Raw genomic sequence first — 25,019 nt, forward strand, 5'->3', positions numbered from 1 at the left:
TATCAGCAGCTTCGACTCGTGTTCCCTTTGAGTTATTCACTTACAACCCCCCCACCCCCCCCCCCCGCCCCGCCCCTCCCTTTTTTTATTTTTTATCTTTCGTTAGCATGAAAAACCAACACATGCGAGTCGTGCGACCAATTTTGGATGGTACTTTTGACTTTTCACAACTGAAAACAGTAGAATACACCTGTGGTCCGTGTATATTCACCTATGTGCCACAAGTACAAAGAAGATTGCAAGCATTATCATTTTTGTCTCCTCATCGATTAGCTTCAAGTATCACCATCCTTGATCAGAGGAAACCACAATCATCATCAGAACTTAATTGCTTTAGAACTTGGTCTCTCTAAGCTGCGACAAAAGCTTCGCCTAGAATCCATGTTCCTGTAACCAGACTACACCATGAGCTGAAGTTACATCCTTTAATCTTGTGGGTACAACATTCGTTTTCCATGTGGCCCACAATGTCATCTCCATCTGCAGTAGTTAGCAAATACGTATAACTGTCACGTCATGGCAAGCAGACTAAGCCTACATTACAACCTTAAAGAGCTACACTATGCCAGCTTAGTTAAACTATCTTGCTTGCTGTCCTTGGTTCAGCTCAATGTTAATATGACTGTCGTGGCTTGGATTGTAATCAAAAGGTCACTTGCTTTTCCAAATCCAGTTACCTAGTACTGTCAATTAGTAAAACCGGCATAAAGACTTAGGAGTGGTTGGCCTACCTTCGGGAATTAGGATAGTGAATAGCTATTTAAGTGACATGTTAGCCTCAGAAAATTTCTAAAGTACCCAGACTTCTTTTGTACCGTTACTCCATGTTAGTTCATTTGCATGAATTAAATGGTCCATCTAGCTTTACCATATATAATATGGCATCAGCGCAAAACAGATATTTCTGGACTAAAACGATGGTACTGAATCCCTTTAGTCTGACGTACTCTTTCTACACCTATACCACTCCACTATCATGTACAACACCATAGTATTTGATATGTAAATGCAACATCAAAAACTCTGTATCTTCTCTAGCACCTAAATCTGTTTTTATAGCGCCTTAGTTTTTTTAGACCAAAATCCAAATCAATTATCTGTTTTGTTTGGTTGTTTATGATGTGATAAGGTTCTCGCAATGGATCCCGATTCTCTTAACAACCGTCCTTCTCCATTTCGTAAGTTGAAGCACCTAAAGTTGACAACACCTTCACAGTCTTTACATCTGCCGTTAAATGTGATTACGTACTTGACTAAAGGTTCCTCGTGTGACACCTTGGTCGTGGAGTTCCCTTAGGTAATAATCCATCCCCATTTCCATACCTTGCTTATAATTTAAGGCTAAGAATGATCTGATCTTTGCTTCATTTTTTTGTGCTTAGGTAAATGGAGATGGTAGTGACACAGAAAAATGGTAAAGTGCGAAGAATTGTTACTTACTCATTTGTGATAATGTGATGTTTGTTGATCTTTTGCTTGAAGTTTTGGCTTTTCTAATTTTCAATCTGCTCTTCTATTGCTTGTTCTGACACTTAATTCAAAAACTCCGAATGTTTCATGTTGCCTTCTGGCTCTCTCTCTGGAAAGTCTCCAAAGCCATTTCCCAGAAGGATTTTTGTTTAGTTTAATATTTGAGCTAGAGGACCTTTGTTTAAGATGCTTAGTCTCTTGACTAGCCCTCTCACCCCAATAGGTTGCCCATTGTATCGCAACCCCCATGATTACCGTTGAACTTATGAAAGTATGCTTGCCAAAGGACTCCCCAACTTCTCCAGTATCCTACCCACTGAGACTAGAATTGCATGAAAGTAGGAAGACTTTTTTTTTCGGTAAAGAAAAGTAGGGAGATTTGTTCGGTAAAGACTTTTTTTCATCTGATCTTTGCTTCCTTTTTCCTTGTTTAGGTAAATGGATACGTGCTTAGGTAAATGGATATGGCAGTGACAGTGAAAAATGGTAAGTTCAAAGAACTGTTACTCATTTGTGTTGTCAGTTGATATGTGCTTGAAGATTTGGTTTTCTAAATTTCAATAATTTGCTCTTGTCTTGCTTGTTTCTGTCTTTCTGATACTTATTTAAAAAACTAGAAATGTATCATGTTGTTGTCTTTTGTCTCTCAGTGCTTCTCTGGGGTTATGATGGGACCCAAAAAGTTGGAAAACTTTGTTCTGTTATCTTATATGTGAAATTAAGCGTTATGATACAAGTAATCTATGCGGTGCACTATAGAAGATTTCTACCAGCTAAACTATGTGTTGCAGTATACATGCCTAAACACTTGAATTTTTTATTTTTTATTTTTGAATTGATTAGTATGGCAGAGTAAAAGAAGGATAATAAAGGGATCATCCTAAGCACAATGTTGTTAACAGGACGTCCCACAATACCAAACAAGCTTTATAAATAACCTTATAATAAATTCATGGGGAGGAAACCCTAAACAACAAATTTGGAAAATCCATAATACTTATGATTCAAGGAATGTGACACTTATCCTTACTAGTTCCAATAGCAAATGGACAAAAAGGAGCTCTTGAGCATACAAACGAGCTCCTCAACTATATGAAGTTTTGTTTTGTCTAGGGCAGCTGGTCGATACATAAGGGGCTCACAGGTATGCCTTCCTTATCAGCTTCCCCAACCCCCTCGCAGGAGGGGAAAGGGCTGAACAATCAGCTGGACCGTCTCACAAGAAAACTCAAAACCCAAAGTAAGCTAACACCAAACCCCACAAAAAAAATTTGGGGGTAAATATTTGAGGCCACCTTGCAATAGATGAGAACATGATTAGCGGCTCCTCGTCATGCCTACAGAGGCAACGCTAGTAAATAGGTCACTTTTGGTGTAAATGTCGGATACGTTTCCGGATAGTGTTGGACATTTTCGATTTGACGTCTATAATGCTATTGATCTAGCTTCTGTGCTGGGTTTCCGAGTGGCCAATCGCTCTTCTAGATATTGGGTACTCCACGAAGCTCCATACTTGAGGGATAATCAGCCCCCAAAGCCATTTCCCAGAAGGATTTTTGTTTGGGTTGATAATTGAGATAGAGGACTTTGTTTTAGATGCTTATTCTCTTCACCCTAGCCATCTCACCGCAATAGGTTGCACATTGTATTGCAATCCCCATGAATACATTGAACTTATGAAACTATGCTTGCCAAAGGAATCCCTCTTCTTCTTCTCCAGTATCCTAACCGCTGAGACTAGAATCGCATGTGTGGGTATACGATATATCTCGCAACCGGATGCACCTTCTCCAAGAACCCCGCCGGTGACCATCCCTTGGAGGAGCAAGGCCTTATCCACAAAGTTCACCCCTAGGATGGGCATCCCTCCTCCACAAAGTTCACCTCCAGGAGGAGCATCCCTCCTCCACAAAGTTCACCCTCAGGAGGGGCATGCCTCCTCCACAAAGTTCACCTCCAGGAGGAGCATCTCTCCTCCACAAGATTTACCTCCAGGAGGAGCATGCCTCCTTCACAAAGTTCACCTCCAGGAGGAGCATCCCTCCTCCACAAGGTTCAACCCCAGGAGGAGCATGCCTTCTCCACAAGGTTCACCTCCAGGAGGAGCATGCCTCCTCCCCAAGGTTCACTTTCAGGAGCATGCCTCCTCCACAATATCCACCATTAGAGGGAACGGGCTTCCTCCACAATGTTCACCTCCGGGGGGAGCAAGGCCTCCTCCACGAACCTTGCCTCCGCTGAAGCAAGCTTCCTCCACGAACTCCACCCCCCGAGGAGCAAGGCCTCCTCCAAGAACTCTCCACCCGTGGAGGAGTGAGGTCACCTCCGGGCACCTCACCTCCTACTTAACATTTTAAAGACTCCACGAATACTTAAAGGCGACTCTATGCACCATCCTAGGCCGGGAGCAGGGCCTAGGTACCTCGCTCGGGACCTAAGGAGGAATGTGGTTTGGAGGCTAGAGCAAGGAGTTTGTCAAGGAGGACGAGCTTGCCTCCGGTGAGCTCTAACTTGACCGGTCCTAGAGAGAGAGAGAGGGCATTGACCGCCATCTGACATCTCGGAAGAAGTATCATACCTACCGCCTGGCACCTCAGAGCCTGTATCGTACCTCACCTGACTCGGCAGATGATACGGGTCTCCACGTATCACCAAAATAGCCTCTGCCGGCTCCTCGGTTACGGGCTCCGATGCCTGACTTGGAACTAAAAGAGGAAAGGAGGTCAACCTCCACGCTGTCCACCAATGGGGAGGAGCCTTACACCTGGCTCTCCCTCATCTCCAAGGCTCATATAAAAGACAAGCATTCAAGACAGCAATTAACACACACCTACTCTCCACTGCCATCCCTCCCTCTCTCTAAGTCCGCCCCGAGCTCTCTCCTCCTCCACCTCCGGTGGTTCCTGAGCACCATTGTAGCGACCGCCATATACCCGGAGGGCGACCTCAGGTACTCTTCCCACTCCTACCTCTCACATTATACTCTGCTGGGGAAGATTGGTGCTTGCTACGATGCCTCCAAAGAAACCAACAGGAGCTCCCGGACTGAGCGGTATTGAGGGCTTGGAGGCTACCTTCGACCCCGTCATAGAAGAAATACAACCCATTACACAAACCGCTATCATTGAACAGTTACGTTCGGTGGCCGAAACCCTCGCCACAATGCAACAAAACCAAAACCTCTAGATGGAGACCGTACTCGCCTTGCAGAAGAAAAACACCACGCCTCCTCCGCCTCAGGCTGAGACGGAGGGAACTCATCCTACTGGCTCTTAAACCGAAACTCGCGACAACCAAATCGGCGAGGGAGCACAAAACCTCCAATCCAAAGAGACGCTTACTCCTCCGCCAGAGATTAGCTCCCAGAAGCCCCCCTCCACGGGCGTGGGTTCAGCCGCCGTAGTCCAGAACATGGCAAACACAACCCCCTTCACGCTCGAGCAAGTGCGAGCGAGCACTCATCCAATCCGAAAAGAAACCCCTCGCCTTCGCCCCCGATGCGGACCTTTGCCCTCCGTATCCCATAGCGGTCGCAAGCATGCCATATCCAGAGGGATACATGGTCCTGAAGTTCATCCGTTTCGACGGAAGGAAGGGAAACACCAAAGAGCACGTCATCCGTTTTGTGGACAGCCTCGGCGTCCACAGCGGTGATCGTAACTTGAGGCTACGAGAGTTCTCCAAATCCTTGACGGACAAGGCGTACTCATGGTATGCCAATCTCGCTCCTGGCTCGGTCCTCTCTTGGGAGGACATGGTAAAAAAGTTCTACTCCAAGTTCCTTTACGTGGAGGATCGCCTCACAACCCTGCAACTGATGAAGGTGACTCAAAGGCCCTCCGAGGACTTGAATGCTTATGTCCGCCGCTTCCACGAACTATCGGTGGATGTTCAAGAACCGATATCGAAAGATCGCCTGGCCAAGATTTGTGTGGACCGAATGCAGCCGACCTTCAAGCCCCATTTGGTTACTCACCATTTCCCAGATTTCTCCGCATTGTATGAGGCGGCCCGGAGCTTGAATGAAACAGTGGAACCCCCACTTCCTCCACCTCGCTACCAACATTCCCCTCGCGGAAGGCATCCGGGTTCCAGACAAACGGCTTACGCAACCTCAGGTCCACCACCTAATCGAGGCCAGGGGTATCCAACGAAACGCCCGAAGTACAATGAGCCTCTACCTTTGCCGGTAACAGCGGCGGAGGCCCAAGCATTCCTGGATGCTTAGGTGCAAGACGGAAAGGTAGTACTTCTAGAAGTCAGGAAGGAGCCTACCCGGAGAGATATGGAACATCCGAACTATTGCATGTATCATAGGATGGTCTGCCACCCTACGAAAGACTGTTGGGGCCTCTGGAATTTATTTGAAAAGTTTGTGACAGAAGAGGCCATGGAGCTCCCAGGCAACTAAAGGTGTCCTTCAAAATCCCTTCCCAACTCATAGAGATTGGTGACCAAATTTGTGAGCTCTATGTACTGTACCTCCTTGTTAGAAGCTTTATCAAAGTACCAAATTATCATTGCAATCCTCCATGCCTCAAATTTTCTACATAATAGAAAGAAAGAGAATCACAATCGCCTAGCTTCCTAGCTTCCAGAGACTTGGCCCCCTAGCACGAGCTTGCCACGCTTTTGATCGCCTATAGAGATATTGTCCACCAATACTCTTGGCCCTTGCTCCATGGGAGTGTCGCAAGCCTAACCTAATCAGGGGCTTGTTGACCAACCCGTCTTGGGCTTGGCCAACCAACATGCTTAGCATTGGTTTGACTGCCAAAGCACCGCAGGATTGTCTCCATCTACGAATCGCCATTGAAAATATAATAACGCCGAGCATCGCCTCATTTGATCGCCCATAGAGATATTGTCTAACAATATTCTCAGCCACCACGCTGTGGGAATCGCAAGCCTAGCCTAATCGGGGGCTTGTTGATCATCCCTTTCGGCGCTTGGCCAACCTGCCTAGCATGGGTTGACTGCCAAAGCACCGTCGGACTCCATACATGAATCGCCATGAAAAATATAACGCCACGTATTGCCTCACTCGATCGCCCATTGAGATATTGTCTACCAATATTCTCAGCCATCACGTTGTGGGAATCGCAAGCCTAGCCTAATCGGGGGCTTGTTGATCATCCCTTTCGGCACTTGGCCAACATACCTAGCATGGATTGACTGCCAAAGCACCGCCGGACTCCATACATGAATCGCCATGGAAAATATAACGCCACGTATCGTCTCACTTGATCGCCCATTGAGATATTGTCTACCAATATTCTCAGTCACCGCGCTGTGGGAATCGCAAGTCTAGCCTAATCGGGGGCTTGTTGATCCTCCCTTCCGGCGCTTGGCCAACCTGCCTAGCATGGGTTGACTGCCAAAGCACCGCCGGACTCCATACAAGAATCGCCATGGAAAATATAACGTCATGTATCGCCTTACTTGATCGCCCATTGAGATATTGTCTACCAATATTCTCAGCCACCGCGCCGTGGGAATCGCAAGTCTAGCCTAATCGGGGGCTTGTTGATCCTCCCTTCCGGCGTGTGGCCAACCTGCCTAGCATGGGTTGACTGCCAAAGCACCGCCGGACTCCATACATGAATCGCCATGGAAAATATACCGCCACCTATCGCCTTACTCGATCGCCCATCGAGATATTGTCTACCAATATTCTCACTCACCACGCCATGGGAGTCACAAGCCTAGCCTAATCGGGGGTTTGTCGACCATCCCATCCACCATCTTGGGCTTGGCCAACCAATACGCTTAGCATTGGTTGACAGCCGAAGCACCACAGGATCATCTCCATCCATGAATCGCCATTGAAATCATAATGATACCAAGCATCACTTTATTTTAATTGCCAATTGAGATATCGCCCGCGATCATATAATATTCCTCCTCCCACCCGCTCTCGATGCTCTCATTCCGCCAAATATAAAAAAAGAGAGGGCAAGATGGGCAAGACACATTCCTCCTGGATAAATCTGGAAGATACACCCCAGCCTCACAACAATGCCCTTTTACATGCTTCAATTCCGCAGAAAGGAACAAAAAAAAAAATTCTCTTACGCAGTTTGGCGAAAAGCAAAACAGCATATACAAACAAAAGATTGCAAGACAAGGATATTCCATGCATTCATTACCAAAGGTCTATTACAGAATAGGAAGGGGAAGCACAAAAAAGTAAGGCAAACTACCAAAGGATTCTCCCTCCAAACTTTTCTTTTGCTACCAAAAGTTTACTACATATGAAGATCATTACTACCATTGATAATGCTCACAAAACATGATAGTTCAAGACATTACAAAGGAAACGAGCATCAAGAAAACAAAAGTGAACCACTGGGCTCCCCATCCTTCTTCATCGCCGCAGCCCTTAACCGGTGTGACTAGACATATCAAAACCTCCGGAGCTGGCACTCTCGCGCTCGGCTACTTCTCTCTCAAGTTTTTTTCTTCCTTTTCCTCGACTGCGCTGCCGTCGCTTCAACCTCCTCCAATTCTTTACTTACCTTCTCCAACCGATCCCGCCAAGCCGGGAGCTCAAGGAGTAAAGCCATCTGATCTATCCTCTTACGGAGCCAGTCAACCTCCAATTGATAACTTCCCAACGCAGCCAAACCACCATAAACAGATGTAAACTCCTCAGGCGTAGCTTTGGGCAAACTGACATCCTCAAGTAATTCCACAAACGATGCCAAGGAAATTAACGCCAACCTCCTAGAAAAGGTACTCATGTTGCCAAGCTGAACAAAGGTACTGGGCCACTGAAAAAAGATGTCGGACAATAAAGGTCGATGCTCCTCTCGAGCCTCGGCAAACAACACATTAGGCTGCAACGTCATCTTCTCCTTCGTCTCCAAAGTCACGATGACACTCCCATCGGGATAGCGCGCTATCATAAAGTTACCCTCTTTCCACCAACGACGACTACTGCGCAGCCCTCCCTCATTTGTCTCATCCTGCAAGCTCGATGAATTCTGCACAAGTGACTTGCCGCCATTGCCTCCCTCCATATGGTTAAACCCCGCCTGGCCCTCCCGGTCATCATTGGCCTCCTCCTCACCCTACTCCTCATCCTCTTGGTCATCGTCATGGTTATTATCCTCACTCCCTTCTTCCTCCTCCATTTCTTCCTCCTCACTCGGCACCACACCTGACGAACGCATATGGTGGAGTGACTTACCCGTCCACGGATGCGCCACTCCCTTGGAAACCCCCCCCCCCCCCCAAATGTCATTCATAACCCCGTGCGCCGCCACATTTTGATCGAAAGTACCTATCGCCTCCAAAGAATCCAATGGCACGTCCAAACCTCCTCCGGCCGCCGTTTCCGAGACCCCCACTCATGGTGTTTTTACCACCTCTTCCACAACATCGGATTGAGGCACTCTCCCGGAAGACACCCCCTCATCTCCCCAGCTATCGTCCATACCTCCGCGCGCCGCCGCATGTTGATCTAAAGTATCTATCGCCTATAAAGAATTGGAAGGCACTTCCGACCCTCCTCCGGTCTCCATCTCCAGGACCTCCACTCGTGGTGTTCTTACCACCTCCTCCACAACACCGGGCTGAACCGCTTAAGAGCTCTCCTCATTTCCCTTTGAAACCTAAAAAAAGAGCAACAAAAGCATTGTTACACCAAAAATCTAGCAAGAACAAAAAAAATTAAGGACGTGAGAAGGCGACCCTAGCGTTCTTTCGTTTGCTGGGCTTGGCCACCTTCACATCACCTGTTGCAGGCCTTTTTGAAGTATGCTTGCCACTCAATCGTACTCCCTCTGACCGCCCCTCTCCATCTTGGTCACTCAGAGATACACTACTTCCCACATCCTTCTCCAAAGTACCATATATACTTCTGAGATGCTCTCTCACCCTCCCCAATACCTCCTCCTTAACATACGGCGAGCGGGCCCCAAACAATGCAAGGGCCGGATCCTTCACATTCGGAAAACACAATTCACCGTCCTGGCTCATTACATCCTCCACTTCCAAAGACGCAGGAACACCTTTCACATACTCCAGGAAGCGTACCACATTGTCCCTCCAATATTTCCTATAGAGTCTAGTACATCCTCCCATTCTTTTTGCCCCAGGCAACGTGATTGTATTCATGGATCTAAGCTCCGCCAGGAAGGTCGACTTTAGGAACCTTTTCCACACCTCCCCCGTAGCCCCCGGTGGCAGAAATGGTTTTGGCACCCCCTGATCAAGCCCGAATTGGAGTGCAACCCTCATCGGATCGAAAGTCACAGAACCATACCTCCCATTCACAAAATATGGTAACTCCCCCCTTATCATACAACTCATCCTAAAAAGCTCCGCTGTGGACGCATCGTCTTTGTTTGCAAATGCCACCACATCCTCCAAATACACGTCAAAAAGGAAATACCCCCTTTGGCGTGGTCACATACGGTCGAGCAACAAATTCTTCCTCAATATCAATAACATCGGCAATATTACCCCGCACATCCCGGACGCCACTCCCTGACCATCGCGCCGACTGACATACATCTCGGCACGGTTCCCCCTTCCCTCCACTACTATCCGCACCAAAGTCATTCGATTCAGGCGCAACTTTAGGAAACCGTTCAAACAAGAACATATGAAGAAAGTTGGTGGCCACATAAATCGGCAAGTCATACCTCCCACTAGAACGTCGCGCCGCATCGTGAAACATGTCCAATCTTTTAAACAAAGTCCCCAAAAACAACGGGGCCAAGGGTACGGATTCCCCGGAAGCAAGGATCGCCGCAAGATCAAACAATGTCATATCAACACCATCCTTCGGAGGACCAGGAAAAATGTACCAAGTTAGCCAATAGGCTAAGAACGCCGCCAAGTGTGCCGGTTCTTTCAATCCCGGCCCATCAGTTACTACATGAGCTTCCTCCCCGGCCTTCGACGCACCCAAATCCTTGTACCAATGTCGTGCCCATTCAGTAAAGGTATTCTTCACTCCATTGTGACCATCGCCTGGCGAACGGATTTCCGCAGTGCATCGACCACACCTTGTTGTGAAGGAGAAAGTCTCCCGGAGGACGGTCAACTTTTCCTAACATGGGCAGCCTCAGCAGGCAACACACATCTTCCAAAGTGGGTCCTATTTCACCCCAAGCTACCGGAAGAGTATGAGAATCTGTGCTCCATCGGGACACTACAACATCCATCCACTTCCGCTCTCGCAAAATCCCCAACCGCAAACTATTCACCACGGCACGATGGACATCGGCTTTTCATAACAACTCCACAAAATCGGCATTCCCTAAAATATCATCCGCCCAAGTTGCAAACGCGGTAGGAGGAACAACATAATTCCTGTAAGCAGACAAGCAGTGTGGAAACTCACCACGCTCAACTTGGAACCTCAACACTGACTTGGGAGAAATAAAACAGCCTTCCTCCACCGAAACATCTTTGTACCCTAACAACGGATTGTCAACCACCTTCCCAATCTCTGCATCCGCCTCTACTAAACGCCACAACTTATCACTGCCGCCAAGATAAGGCGCCCGAAACCAGAATTCCGGACCGGGCAAAGGAGGAGGTGGCTTGTCTTTCTCCGTTTTAAGAGATTTATGGGATTTGAGAGCCGCGGAAGAAGCACGTTCCTGCCGTGACTCCACCACGGCACCGGCACGGCTAGTGACGAGAAGCTTGGGCCGCGCCGTCAATACCTTTCAACAATAATATATCTGAACCCCGGTACCTATCAGCCAATTACCAAACTAGACAATCAAGATTCAACTTTGCGAGGGAAGGGAGCCGCGTGCAAAAGGGATGCACCCTTGGCCAATAACAAAGATGCATCATCAAGAAGGAAGCGCCGTGGCAATCCGCTTGCTCCCTTGGCAAAATAAAATACAACTTTCAAACGAAATAAATATTACCTCCAAGAAGCTTTTGGCAAAGTCACAATATCCGAGTTGCTCGCACCTCCGCAAAATCAACCTCGCGTAATCCCCTCACCAAGTTTTCTCCTGAAAAGCAAGAACTCCACCACACAAATTGATTTTGGTGCCTCCGTTTAATTTCCACCTTTCCAGCACACCCCAACCGAAATCCCCAACCTCTTCAAACTCTCCCGCCGAAACACCCTCCCGCCGACACCCCTCCCGTCGAAACACCCTCCTGCTGACTCCCCACCTGCCGAAGCCCCCACCCACGAAACCCTCTCCCTCTCCTTCGGCCGCACCTCTTTCCCACTCTCTCCCTCTCGGCCCGAACCCCCCCTCCTCCCCGTCTCGGTTTCTCTCCCTCCCTCGGCTTGGGTCCCTCTCCCCCCCTCTCGGTTTCTCTCCCTCTCTCCCCCTCTCGGTCTATCTCTCTTTCTCCCCCTTCACCGAAAGCAAAGAAAAAGGGGAAGGGATGTTATAAAAAAAAAACAAGTAAAGAGGGGTGGAGGTTGAGCTTTAAGTCTTATAAGATCTTTCGGAGGGCCGTGCTTCCCTCTTAAATTTATTTTTTTTCTTCCGGAGGTGTAAGACTCGGGATTAACCTCGGATGTTACCTCCTCCCTCGTCGAAGAACTTCAGATGTTACCTCATCCCTCTACAAAACCCACTTATGGAAGAATGAAATTGTTTTTACCAAGTCCAGGAAACCCACTTTCTCTCTAAAAAATATCCCAAGGCTCTCAAACTTTTCACTCTATTGGGGTAGAAAGTAAAAAATGAGAAGGTGAAATGAATTTATACTACTACTCCTCGCAAAATGAAGAGTCACACCATTTTTGGAATGCAAGGACGTCCTTTCATATTCCTAATCCTATGACAAGATATGAATCCTTCCATAAAAAGATGCTGTGAAGACCCAGTGGACATACAATACAAGGGGACATTATTGCCCGCACACACTCACCTCGCAACATGAGTATACGCGTGCAAGGGGACATTAATGTGGGCATACGATACACCTCTCATTCGGACTCGCATCCTCCATAAAATCCTCCAGCGCCCCATCCTAGGAGGAACGAGGTTCCCTCCACTGTTCAATTATGCCCGCACACACTCACCTCGTGAAATGAGTATGTGCGCGCAAGGGGACATTAATGTGGGTATACGATATATCTCGCAACCGGATGCACTTTTTCCAGGAACCCCGCCGGTGACCATCCCTTGGAGGAGCAAGGCCTCCTCTACAAAGTTCACCCCCAAGAGGGGCATGCCTCCTCCACAAGCTTCACCTCCAGGAGGAGCATCCCTCCTCTACAAAGTTCACCTCCAGGAGGAGCATCCCTCCTCCACAAAGTTCAACCCCAGGAGGGGCATGCCTCCTCCACAAGCTTCACCTCCAGGAGGAGCATCCCTCCTCCACAAAGTTCACCTCCAGGAGGAGCATCCCTCCTCCATAAGGTTCAACCCCAGGAGGAGCATGCCTCCTCCACAAGGTTCACTTTCAGGAGCATGCCTCCTCCACAATATCCACCATTAGGAGGAACAGGCTTCCTCCACAATGTTCACCTCCGGGAGGAGCAAGGCCTCCTCCACAAACCTTGCCTCCGTCGAAGCAAGCTTCCTCCACGAACTCCACCCCCGGAGGAGCAAGGCCTCCTCCAAGAACTCTCCACCCACGGAGGAGTGAGGTCACCTCCGGGCACCTCACCTCCTACTTAACATTTTGAAGACTCCACGAATACTTAAAGGTGACTCTATGCACCATCCTAGGCCGGGAGCAGGGCCTAGGTACCTCGCTCAGGACCTAAGGAGGAATGTGGTTTGGAGGCTAGAGCAAGGGGTTTGTCAAGAAGGACGAGCTTGCCTCCGGCGAGCTCTAACTTAACCGGTTCTTGAGAGAGAGGGGGCATTGACCATCATATCTCGGAAGAAGTATCATACCTACCGCTTGGCGCCTTAGAGCCCGTATCATACCTCACCTGACTCGGCTGATGATACGGGTCTCCACGTATCACCAAAATAGCCTCTGCCGGCTCCTCGGTTACGGGCTCCGATGCCTGACTTGGAACTAAAAGAGGAAAGGAGGTCAACCTCCACTCTGTCCACCAATGGGGAGGAGCCTTACACCTGGCTCTCCCTTATCTCCAAGGCTCATATAAAAGACAAGCATTCAAGACAGCAATTAACACACACCTACTCTCCACTGCCATCCCTCTCTCTCTAAGTCCGCCCCGAGCTCTCTCCTTCTCCACCTCCGGTGGTTCCCGAGCACCATTGTAGCAACCGCCATAGACCCGGAGGGCGACCTCAGGTACTGTTCCCACTCCTACCTCCCACAGCATGTAAGGACATAAAGTAAGCAGGGAGACTCCTTAACCTCCCCCCTTGAAGTGAAATTGCCTTCTCCATTCCACTTCCCCCAACTGATTCTGAAACTGCTCCACCAGTCTATCCCATACTACTTTTTCTTTGGAAGGATACCCTAAAGGTACTCTAGTCTGTAGGATGGATGTCAAGCAGTCTGTTCGCGAGGACGTAAACGATGAGAACAGGTCTGACATAGCTATCTTTCTTTACGATGACAGCAGCTATGTGGGTGTGTGTGTGTGTGTGTGTTATCTTCCCTTCTGTTATCCTTCTTTGTTTCTTCGCCACTGGTTTCATCATTTTTTGTGGTTTGTGAAATGGAACCAGAATATTGCTCCCCCGTCTCATTGAGTTTTTTTACTAAGCATTATGATTCTGTGATGAAATCATCAGGTGGTCAAGCCTAAAGCTTATAATTTGTCCTTACATCACAGGCATGTGGAACTTTCTCATGTGTGACGATGTCCTTAGTTTGAGAAGTTTAAATTGGCTCCATTATTGACATTACCTCCTTTTGTGTGTACGATTTTTCATATTATCTTTATCTTTACTAAGAAAGATATCGTGCTGAAGCAGATCTTGCGCTTGAAATGTTATTTGATGCTTGTGCAGGTTGCTCAAATGTGATTCAAAATATTAAATCCTTCCAGAGCCTCTATTTTGGCATGAATGAACTGAAGTTGCTGGAAAATCTTCCCAATACCCTGTTGTAGTGTTAAGGTAGCTCTAACTAGCTTTGCAGCATATGGACAACTGGGGAAGGCGTTGTTAGTTGTTTGGTTTTAAGCATGGGGTGGGAAGTTGGAACTATGGGGATCTCAGAAATGGTTGTTTTGGTTTGCATGTAACATCATGTAATGTAGTAATTCTGGGGTATTTGGATTGTGTAGTTAATATCAAGTCCTTCGCCCCAAACGGCCTCTCCCCCCCCCTCCCCCCCGACTTTTTGAAATGTTCTTACTCTGAAGTTTAGTGACGCAAAACTTGCAGTCTGAGACAATGATTGCCCTGGCAAACGTTGATCATCTTTGCAGTTACATTTTTTTTTTCCACAAACGAGTTGCTTTTGTAAAAGAGCAAGAGGAGATTGGCTTGAAATTCCCTGATCTTCTATTATATGCAGTAGTTTTTTATTTTTATTTTTATTGGCTTCTATAATACAGTAGTTGATAATAAGAATATATATGGGCAATAGGCTAAGGCTCACAATGTAGTGGTGGTTTCGACAAGCATTAAAGTAACTTCTTCTTCCCCTTACATGCTACTTCGACGGAAATACGATGTCTTCTTGAACGTTAGAGGCGAAGAAACCAGCAAGAACTTCGTCGACCATCTCTATGCGGCTCTACTTCACAGAGGATTTCCACATTCATGGATGATATACAACTTGGGAAAGAAAAAGTAATACCACCGGAACTCCTAAAAGCCGTCGAGGAATCGAGGTTAGCGTTGTTTTTCTCGAGAACTAATAAAGCTGCATCTGCCCGATGCTTTGATACTGGAGTGCTGCAGATCGACTCATCTTTGAAATTATATGAAAAGGTAGCAAAATATACCCCAAACTGCTTCTAGTTTTTTTTCTTTTCTTTTTTATCCTCCAAACTATCCATATTTTCTCTATTTAGTCCATAAACTATCAATTTGACGATTTCATCCTATCAACTATCATACCGTTACTTACTTAGTCTAATAGATAACGAAAATTAGAAATTTAGACGGAAAATATCACGTAAGGCCCTGTTTGGGACACTGTAGAGCAAATATTTGATTATGAGAGATTTAGAGATAAAAATTAATTATGATCCTTTAGGATAAAATGATCAGAAAATGAAATATTTGTAACGGTCCAAACAGATTGAAAATTGGAGTACTTTTTTTTTTACAAGGTTCATATATCAAAATCTTGCGAGGCATTTTACAGAGACTGACACATACATATATTTTTTTTAAAAGACTGAGTTCTTTATATAGAATTTAGACTGTTTATATATTTAAAATATGGTTAAAAATTAAGCGCTTTAATTTTCAATCCGTATAAACCGGTACGAAGATCTTATTTTTTTGATCATTTTATTCTAAATGGTCATAATTAATTTTTATCTCTAACGCTTTCATAATCAAGTATCTGCTCTAAAGGGTCCCAAATAGGCCTTACATGGCTTTTTCCGTCCAAATTTCTAACTTCCGTTATCTATTGGACTAAGTAAGTAATAGTATGATAGTCGAGAAATGAAATCGTTAAATTAATAGTTTAGAGACTAAGTAAAGAAAATATGCATAGTTTGGAGGGAAAAAAAAAACTCTACACTATCTTTTAGGCTAACTTTTAACATTTTTTTTTGTGGGAGATACTCTAACAAGATAAATTGGGTATGGCGTTAGGCCTACAACATTTTGAGCTCTCTTCTTAACTTTGTGCAAGCTTATTTGGTGGTTTTAGGACACAGCCATGTGATTCTGTAACATTCTTTCACTACATATTTATGTGGAATTCATACACTACTTAATACTCTATTTCATAGGAATGTGCAGTGGAAAAAGATGTTGGGATACAACGTGGCATACCCCAAATACCACTGTTAATTACTCCTTTTCGTGGGCTTGTAATAGAAAAGAAAAAATATGTGTGCAAAAACTTTGTTTCATCACATGTATATTTGATGAAAAAAAGGTACTATATAACACATGAACATATCCTTTAAAATAGGCAATAGAGGAAAGCAGCGGAAAAGAGGCGCATATCGTTGGAGTATAAATCTTCTTTTCTTTAAAGTTTCATTAATACTTCGGTAACATCCCTAGTTACCACATTTTGGATATAATAGTATAATGCGAGGTTGTCGCCAATATTGGTAGATTATCCCTCACTTGTTATGTATTCACCGATACAACAGTGATGGATTACGGCTTCGTTTAATTGACGAAATTCTAGTAAAAAAGTAAATAGAATATTAGTGAAGGTGAAAAATAGAGATGTGTCTCCATTTGGAAGGTGATCCTCCAAATATGGAGAATGAGAATTGAGTTTCCAAAATGGAGACCCTAAATGAAGATGGATTGCAAGGCATGGATTCTCCAAAATGAAGTTTAGGTGTCCTAATAGAGAGATGAATTTGAGATGCTCTTAGTTGGTCGGAGACGGAGTCTTGCTTTTAATTGAGAGAGAGAGAGAGAGAGAGAGAGAGAGAGAGAGAGTTCCTTTGCATGTGTTCATGTGGCAGTGGCACCGGTGGACTGAGACGAAATTCTTCCAACTAATCCGACCGAGGTGGTCGTGGAATGGGCAACCCGATGGGTATGCATTGGAAAACAACTTGCGGGTTGTTGGACGGTAAATCATTTTACGATCAACGAGGTAGAAGATTTTTTATTTTCAGGACTTTTTAACAACCAAACATCAAAACATCGAAAATCATGCAAAAAAATTTTGACAAGAATATTTTACGGACCAATAAGTATAACAAATGAGAGGAGTGGAGATCAGTCTAGCCTGGACCGCTTGACTATTTCTTACTTGGGATAAAGACAGGTCATATGAGGTCAGCTCTGCGGTTGAAGCTGCCGTAAAGTCTGAGGACTAGCTTTGATCCTTAGCTACAGGAAAAGAGGGATAATAATCGACTAATATCCCTGGAATATACTTATTCCAATAGAGATACCTTTTTTGGATTAGATAGAATCAGAATCCTAGGAGATAAAGGATGCCATCAACTGGATAAACGTTAAAGGCCATGGATACACAATCAGGGATGGATTGGGATTCCTAACTAAGATATGATAGGACTCTCCCTAACCATTATTAGGTAATCCGGAATCCACGAGAAACGGTCCAACAAGAACTCAACCTCCCATCAACATGTCTATAAATACAACGGTAGAACGCCAATTAAAGGTACGCAATATACAACGAACAACTCTAACTCTATTTCCCTCACCATATACCAAATACTCTACTGACTTTGGCATTGGAGAGTGACTCAAACTCTTCCATTGTTTTGTAGGATCAGGTCAGAGTTGTCAACAAAGTTGATTCATCACGGACAAATAAACGGAGCTTTCATAATATTCAAAATGTGGTGACCGGTACCTGCATTGCTAAGAGCAACTTTACCAGCAAAGCTAAAATAGCTTTGTAGCTATTTTAACTCATCAAAAGGGGAAAAGTAGTCCTACGCTAGATTAGGTAAACAAAGAGCTAAAATGAATTTGTGAACAGTGCTTCAGCACTTTTACCTAGCAACTGTTCATCAGGTAAGGAAAAAAAATTATTTTCTCTCTCCTCTCTCCGTCCTCTCTCTCCCTGTTTCTTTTTTCTTTTTTTTTAATTATACTTTATTGTACTTTTTGAGAAAGAAAAATGTATATTTTAACAGAGGATAGGTTAAATAGATAGTGTTGGTGTAGTGTTGAAAAAAATGTGAGTAGGTAAAATAAAAAATGTGCACTGTTCACAAGTTTTTTTTACCTAATTATTAATAAACTTGCTCTAAGCATATAGAACAACAATTTCAAACCAGGGCTTCGTTCCAATAAGATTATTATTTTTAAGTATTTTTTCTTGTCTTACGAGATAAATCATTCTTTTACAATACATATACATTACGAGACAAATTATTCTCTCACAATGTATTACCTTTATCTCAAAAAATAATTAAGTACTTATTTTCCTTAACGAACACGGGCTTACACCTTGTTTCAATAAGACTTTTTGGACTTTTTGGAACTACGAATCGGTCACGAACAAAATTTGAATAATGACAAAAATAAAAGTGGAAAAAGTTGTTGACGGACGGGGTGTGATGTAGGTCAGCAGAGCGTAGAAGAGGTTGAGAGAATGAAAATGTGGAATGACGTACAATTGAGGAGCATGGGAGCATAAATCGAGAGCGAGGGCCAAGATACCCGGGATTCCGTGACCAGGCGTGCAGGGATTGATCGTTCGGAGCAGCTCTGAAGATATGGGTAGTAAGAGGCATCGGAAGAAGAAAATGAAACTAATCGGCGGTGAAGGAGAAGAAGAAGACAGAATCAGCAGATTACCCGACTCCATTCTTCACCGAATCCTCTCCTCCATCGACACAACATCCTTCATTCCGATCTTCGTCCAAATCCTCTCCTCCATCGACACCAGATCCGTCATTCAGACCTCCGTTCTGTCAAAGAGATGGAGGTACCTTTGGACTTCGGTACCGAATATACACTTGGATTACGACGAATTTCCCGGTCCAAATAAGTGCGAGACCAAAGTGCGTCGATTCACGCATTTTGTGAACCAGGTCTTGTCTCTCAGAGACGCCTCAAATGTGCTCCGATTCACCTTACATTCTTCTTCTAATGTATTGGATCCAGTCCTCGTAAAAAACTGCATATGCTATGCATTTCGGCACAATGTTCGAGAATTGTTTCTGTGGCCCGAGTGCGATGTGGATCTGCAGCACATGGAATTTCCCGGCTGCATATCCGAAGCTCTTGGAATTTCCTCTAGTTCTCTTATAAGCCTTAGGTTGGCGTGTCATGACTTTAGTATGCCACCCGACAAACCGTTGCAGTTGCCTGCGTTAAAGACTCTGCATCTCGCCGGTTGCTGGTATGATTATGCCGGATTCATAACTGAGACTGTTGGCATCTGTACGAACTTGGAAACACTGATTTTGGATGACTTAGAGCTGAAAAGTTTGAATATCACTGCTCCTAATCTTAGAAAACTGGAATTAGAATATGAAGATGACAGCTGCAGCGAATCGATGATTGCGGTATCAGCACCCCGACTGACATCGTTCAAGTTGCAAGGAAACGTTTTGCCTGTCTTTTCTGCCGCGAGTCTCCCTTGTCTTCAGAATGTACACGTGAACCTGTATAGAGGGAGGATTTATGAGGAATTAGATGCAGATATCTTGCAGAGGATACCCCTCAATGTGATGAAGATGCTTGAACAGCTTGGAGAAGCAAATTCTCTTACATTGTCAGTGGAAACCCTTGAGGTAATTTGAACTTTTCGTCATACTTTTCATGCCCTTCAGGTACTGTTATTGGTTGTTGTCATACCTGTGGTGTTCTGGTTTATTGTCATAGGGCCAGGTGGTGCTCCGGTTCGCATCTGGCTAGGCCGCTAGGGTTCCTCCACCGATTGCTTCCTGCATGATGAACACCCACCGTTAGTGCCTAACCAGTTGGAGTCGACTGGGAAGACACTCCAAGGGTTAAGTAAGTATTTGGAGGAAGGAGATAGGAATGGAAACTCTAGGGTTAGAATTAACGGCGCATCTCTTAGGGTTTATCCTTGTACCTTATATAGAACCTCCAAACTTGCCCTCCAAGTAAGTACGTGTTTGGCACACGAGGTAACTGCTCCGGATGATGTCAGTTATGACATATGGACCAAGCAGTTATGTCCACGTGCACAAACTACCTTTTCGTAAATTATGTGGGTCGTAACGGTCAGACCCGGGTTGGTCATACCCTATGTGTACTATTCGGGTATGGATCCCTGATTGTGAATGGAACATGATCCAACCGAGCGATGTACCTTAGCCTTGGACTGAGAGTCCTCGGCCACAGACGGATACATCAAGAAGTGCTGAGCACCCAAAGACCTGCGTCCACCGAGCCTTCAAGGACACGCGGCTCGGGCCACGAGTCCCTTGGATATTCGGCCCTTTACAATACCGTTTCTGAGGTTGATGTTACATGATATACTTTAGTGTCCACGTCATTAGGTTGAGCTAGCATAACTTCTGGCCTTTGAGGATAATGGTACTTTTTTTGTGTGATAATAATATTGGTGGTTGACTCATACTTCGTGATTCTGATGGCCTTGTTATATGAGGAGAGTTGGGTGTTGAGATTTTAATGATGATCCTATATGGTTTTTGAAGATCTAGAGGGTCTTGGAGATCATGTTATTTTGCGGGAAAATCAACATTGATTCTTGTTAGTCCCCCTTTTTTAAAATTCTCTCTTGTTAGAATGAACAAACAAAACGCACGATGCACGTCACCAATTTTGGATGGTGCTTGAGAGTTCAGACCTTCACAACTAGTCAAGTCAAGAAAGAAGGTAGTAGAATACACATGTGGTGCCTGTATTTTCACCCATGTTCCACCTATACAAAGAAGAATGCAAACTTCATGATTTTTTGTCTTCAAGCATCACAATCCCTTGATCTTGAAAAACCATAATCACCATCGTCATTCTCATCAAAATTTGATTCCTTCATAACTTGGTCCCTCCTAGGCATGATAAAAGCTCCACTTGGTATCCATGTTCCTGTATCCGAATTGCACCATGAGCAGAAGTCACAACCTTAAGTCAATTGTGTATGAACATCCATTTGCCATGTGGTCCGCAATGTCATCTCCATCTGCAATAGTTAGCAAACACGTGTAATTGTCATGTCAAGACGAGCAGAGTACGCCTAGATTATGACCTTAGAAAGCTACACTATGCACAATTTATGGAACTATCTTGCTTGATTCCTCGATTCATCTAAATGTTACTATGACTTTGTCTCATGAACTTGGGTTGCAATAAAAAAAGTAACTTGTTTTCCTAAATTTGGTTACATAGTACTATCGATTTTCAAATGTGGCATAACCTTAGGAGTAGTTGGCCTACCTTCGGGAGTTAGGATTGTAAATGCTATTCAAGGGAATGTTAGCCTTGGGAAATTTCTAAATCAAATGATGAGTCTATCCCTAGGTCTGACATGTTCGTAATAGTCCTATACCACCCCACTATAATGTCCAACAGCATACTTAGTAATATCTACGTGCAACATTAGAAACTTTTTATTTCCTCTGATCTATTTTCACAGCAGCTTAGTTTTTTTGTTATTGAGTGCCACTTTTTTATAACAGGAATCCATTATTTGTCTTTTAGTGTCCAAAATACACACAGCTTGATTTCTAGATCACAGGCATTGGAGTGTGGTTATCAAAATATGGAGTACTGAAATCATTTCCCTATTTTTTTAGTCCATGATCAAGATTAATTGTCTGTCTTGTTTGTGATTGATAAGGTTCTTGCAATGGATCCTGATTCTCTTAACAATCGTCCTTCTCCATTTTGTAAGTTGAAGCACCTAAAGTTCTTACCACCTTATTGTCCTACCTTAAATCTTCCGTTAAATGCAATTAACTACTTGACTAAAGGTTCCTCTCGTGGCAAGTTGGTTGTGGAGTTCCCTCAGGTAATAATCCTTCTCCTTTTCTATTCCTTGCTTATCATCTAAGAGCTACTAATGATCTAATCTTTGCTCCCTTTTTCAGTGCTTAGGTAAATGGAGATAGTGACGTGAAAAATGGTAAGTGTGAAGCACTCTTACCATATTTGTCATTTTTGTTGATCTTGATCTTGTGCTTGTGGTTTTTGTTTCTTAATTTTCAATCTATCTTCTTTTGTATTACTTGTATTTTGTATGTACGTATTTCAAGTAAATTTGAAAACTACAAGACTGGTGTGCCTAACAAAGTAGGTTTTGTTGAGAGGACAACCGCATTAGATTCCATTCTTGCCATTGATTATTCGAAAGGAAGGCTGTTCTTTTGCCTCATTGGTGTGCATTTGTAACAGGGGATGAGACAGTGGAGCATGTCTTGCTTGATTGTGAAGCGGACATGAATTATCTTTTTCTATTTTTCTGTTTTGTGCAAAAGTCGGTTTTTGCCGGCTTAAATAATACAGTTGATTTTGTTGGTCTTCTGCTTGCCATGCACGCATATCCAAAAGGCTTGGAGAATGTCACACCTTTGGTCTACGTGGTGCTTGTAGAGAAAAAGGAATAAAAGGACTCGAGGTCGCTGCATCATATTCAGTATATGAGCTAGCCAGCTAAGTTGACTCAGCTCCAGTAGATAGATATATAAAGATGGGTACACAGACTTAATGCGTGGTTTCTGAGATTACTGACGATCTTTGTGTTTCATCACTCTCCAAGTTCTTGATGTAATTGGTGACAACCTTTTGGCGGCTTTGATGAAATGCTCCAGAACATCAACAGAGGCGCCTATCAGAAAGGTAAACCAACAAAACATAGAGAGAACATTTCTTTCCCCTAACTGACCTTAAAGCAAGCCACCTTCAAAAACTCATTCAAGACCTCCTTGATGCCCACCCTTTCAAAGGATCACCCCTGTGCAACATTGACCCCTCGTAAGATGTTCAATTACTCCACGAAGCTCTTTACTTGAAGAAAAACCAGCCCCCTATATCAACACCCTCTCTCTCTCCCCTTTGTTTAAGATGCTTAGTCTCTTCACCCTAATAGGTTGCACATTGTATCTCAATCCCCACGAATACATTGAACTTATGAAACTATGCTTGCCAAAGGAGTCCCTCTTCTTCTTCTCCAGAATCCTAACCACCTAGACTAGAATCGCATGTAAGGACATAAAGTAAGTAGGGAGACTTGTTCAGTATTCTTAATGAGGGTTAACCTCCGCCCTTCAACTGAAATTGCCATCTCCGGTCCACTTTCACCAACTGATTCTGTAAGTGCTCCACCACTCTATCTCATCCCGCTAGGTATATTAGGTAAGAGAAGGAACTCTACCCTGTAAAATGGATGTCAAGCAGTCTGTTGGTGAGGACTTTAACGATGTGAGCAGGTCTGGCATTGCTCTCTCTCTCTCTCTCTCTCTCTCTCTCTCTCTCTCTCTCTCTCTCTCTCTCTCTCTCTCTATTTTCTTCTTCTCTACTCCCTTCTTTCTTTCTTTTTTGATAAGCTTCTCTACTCCCTTCTGTTATTCTTATTTGTTTCCTCCACACTGTTTTCATCAATCTTTGTGGCTTGTGAAATGGAACCAGAGTATATTATAAACTTCTATTGTAGGTTATTTGCGAGCTCCCCCGTCTCTGAGTATTTTTACTTAGCACTACGGTTCTGTGATGAAATTACAAGCCTAAAGCTTATAATTTCATTTACATCACAGGCATCTGGAATTACCTCCTTTTTGTGTGTACAGATCTTTCACATAATCATGCTTAAAAAGATACCGTGCTGAAGCTGATGTTGTGCTTGAAATGTTATTTGATCATTGTGCAGGTTGCTCAAATGTGATTCAAAGTATTAAATCCTTCCAGAGCCCTTATTTTGGCATGAATGGACATAAGCTGCTGGAAAATCTTCCAAAAACCCTGTTGTAGTGTTAAGGTAGCTATAAATAGTTTTTCAGTGTATGGACAGTTGCAGATGGTGTTGTTAGTTTTTTGTTTTAAGCATGGGGTTGGAACCATGGGGGATCTCAGAAATGTTTGTTTTGGTTTGTATGCAACATCATATAATGTTCTCGCGTAGTTTATCGGGTTTTATATCATATGGGCACGATTCGTTTAGATGATATTTTTAGTACGAATTGCTTTTCTTTCTATCAAGTTGTGTTTGAGAATCTTATTATGAAGTTTACTGATGCAAAACTTGCAGTGTGAGACAGTAATTGCCCTGGCAAACGTTGATCATCTTTCCATTTCCAATTAGGAGTATATTTTTTTCCACAAACGAGTTGCTTTTAGTTAAAGAGGAAGAGGAGATAGCTTGAAATTCCATGATCTTCTATTATACAGTAGAGTTTTGACAAGCATCGAGGTAGCTTCTTCTTGCTCTTGTATACGAAGTCGATGGAAATAAAGGTTACAACCGTTGATGGAAATAAAGGTTACGCAATAAAACATATTATACCCTTCACTATTTATTTATTACAAGTGATAAGTATCTGGATTACATCAAATTGTATATAAGCTCATAACCACAAGGAACTCAACTAGGAGACCAATTAATGGGACAAATAAGTAAACGAATATAACTTCCATTGAGGAAAATAAAATTATCTAACTCTCGCTTTTAGCAATGATTGATCAATTGATCTCCTATTTCGAAGTCTACAATGGCGAACTACTGATAAGAAAAAAAGGTGGCCCACTAAGGTAACCCTAATTTATAACTATTCCGTTTGCTTTACTTTCTTAATTTAAACCAAACACAGAGAAGAAAATGCAATCCACCCTTTCTTGTTGACAAGAAAAACAAGTAAAAAATATTTATGTCCTCCTTCCTTAGGCACCCCCTGCACAGCAGGCTTGAGTATTTGGTGAAGGAATCATCTGTAGTCAAGGGTTAAAGATTGTAAGATATCCTTAGGCACCCGTTGCACAGCACCATCCCCGTTTCCTCAATATGTCATGAGAGGCTAAATTGAAGTCTAGGAGACGGGTCAGTTGTTTGAGATTGAATTTGTCAAATCTGTACTTTTATATTCTCTGTTGTTACTGTGCCAATAATATCTC

At 44.1% G+C, this 25,019-nt stretch overlaps 2 protein-coding genes across 13 annotated transcripts in view; both read left to right on the plus strand.

Moving 5' to 3' along the window:
• The window catches only part of LOC131307530 (F-box/LRR-repeat protein 25-like), a 36,809-nt gene that overhangs the window by 1,449 nt on the left and 10,341 nt on the right, over nt 1-25,019 (plus strand). Inside the window, exons 2-5 of one of the 4 annotated variants that reach the window (XR_009194159.1) lie at nt 1,130-1,297; nt 1,383-1,414; nt 1,905-1,956; nt 14,352-14,876. Coding sequence is in view for 3 of the 4 variants with exons in the window: in XM_058334078.1 (XP_058190061.1) it covers nt 1,130-1,297 (168 nt within the window). In the remaining variant the exon portion in view is untranslated. Of the gene's footprint in view, nt 1-1,129; nt 1,298-1,382; nt 1,415-1,904; nt 1,957-14,173; nt 14,255-14,351; nt 14,877-25,019 lie in introns of those variants that run through there. The other 3 variants (XM_058334078.1, XM_058334080.1, XM_058334077.1) reach the window with 3 other exon arrangements.
• On the plus strand, nt 18,532-24,071 carry LOC131307528 (F-box/LRR-repeat protein 25-like). Of its 9 annotated transcripts, none has more exons than XR_009194156.1 (5): nt 18,538-19,720; nt 21,757-21,927; nt 22,007-22,754; nt 23,262-23,344; nt 23,782-24,071. XR_009194156.1 is itself a non-coding variant. In XM_058334074.1 (5 exons), exons 1-4 carry the CDS (start codon nt 18,698-18,700, stop codon nt 22,025-22,027), a joined length of 1,131 nt encoding a protein of 376 aa, XP_058190057.1. In that variant the 5' UTR covers nt 18,538-18,697; the 3' UTR covers nt 22,028-22,041; nt 23,782-24,071. The 9 variants fall into 9 exon arrangements, 4 of the variants coding, with proteins under 4 accessions (XP_058190057.1, XP_058190055.1, XP_058190056.1 ...); XR_009194157.1 differs by having other exon boundaries at nt 21,757-21,805; nt 21,890-21,927; nt 22,007-23,344; XM_058334074.1 differs by lacking the exon at nt 23,262-23,344 and having other exon boundaries at nt 21,757-21,805; nt 21,890-21,927; nt 22,007-22,041.

The sequence above is a fragment of the Rhododendron vialii genome, chromosome 11a, assembly GCF_030253575.1.
Source record: "Rhododendron vialii isolate Sample 1 chromosome 11a, ASM3025357v1".
NCBI classification, from domain to species: Eukaryota; Viridiplantae; Streptophyta; class Magnoliopsida; order Ericales; family Ericaceae; genus Rhododendron; species Rhododendron vialii.

Excerpts from the sequence above, each read along its gene's own strand:
- LOC131307528 (XM_058334071.1), top strand. The coding sequence starts at position 18,698 with ATGGGTAGTAAGAGGCATCGGAAGAAGAAAATGAAACTAATCGGCGGT. Across the intron at positions 19,721-21,756 it reads TGTCAGTGGAAACCCTTGAG|GTTCTTGCAATGGATCCTGA; the intron begins GTAATTTGAACT and ends GTGATTGATAAG.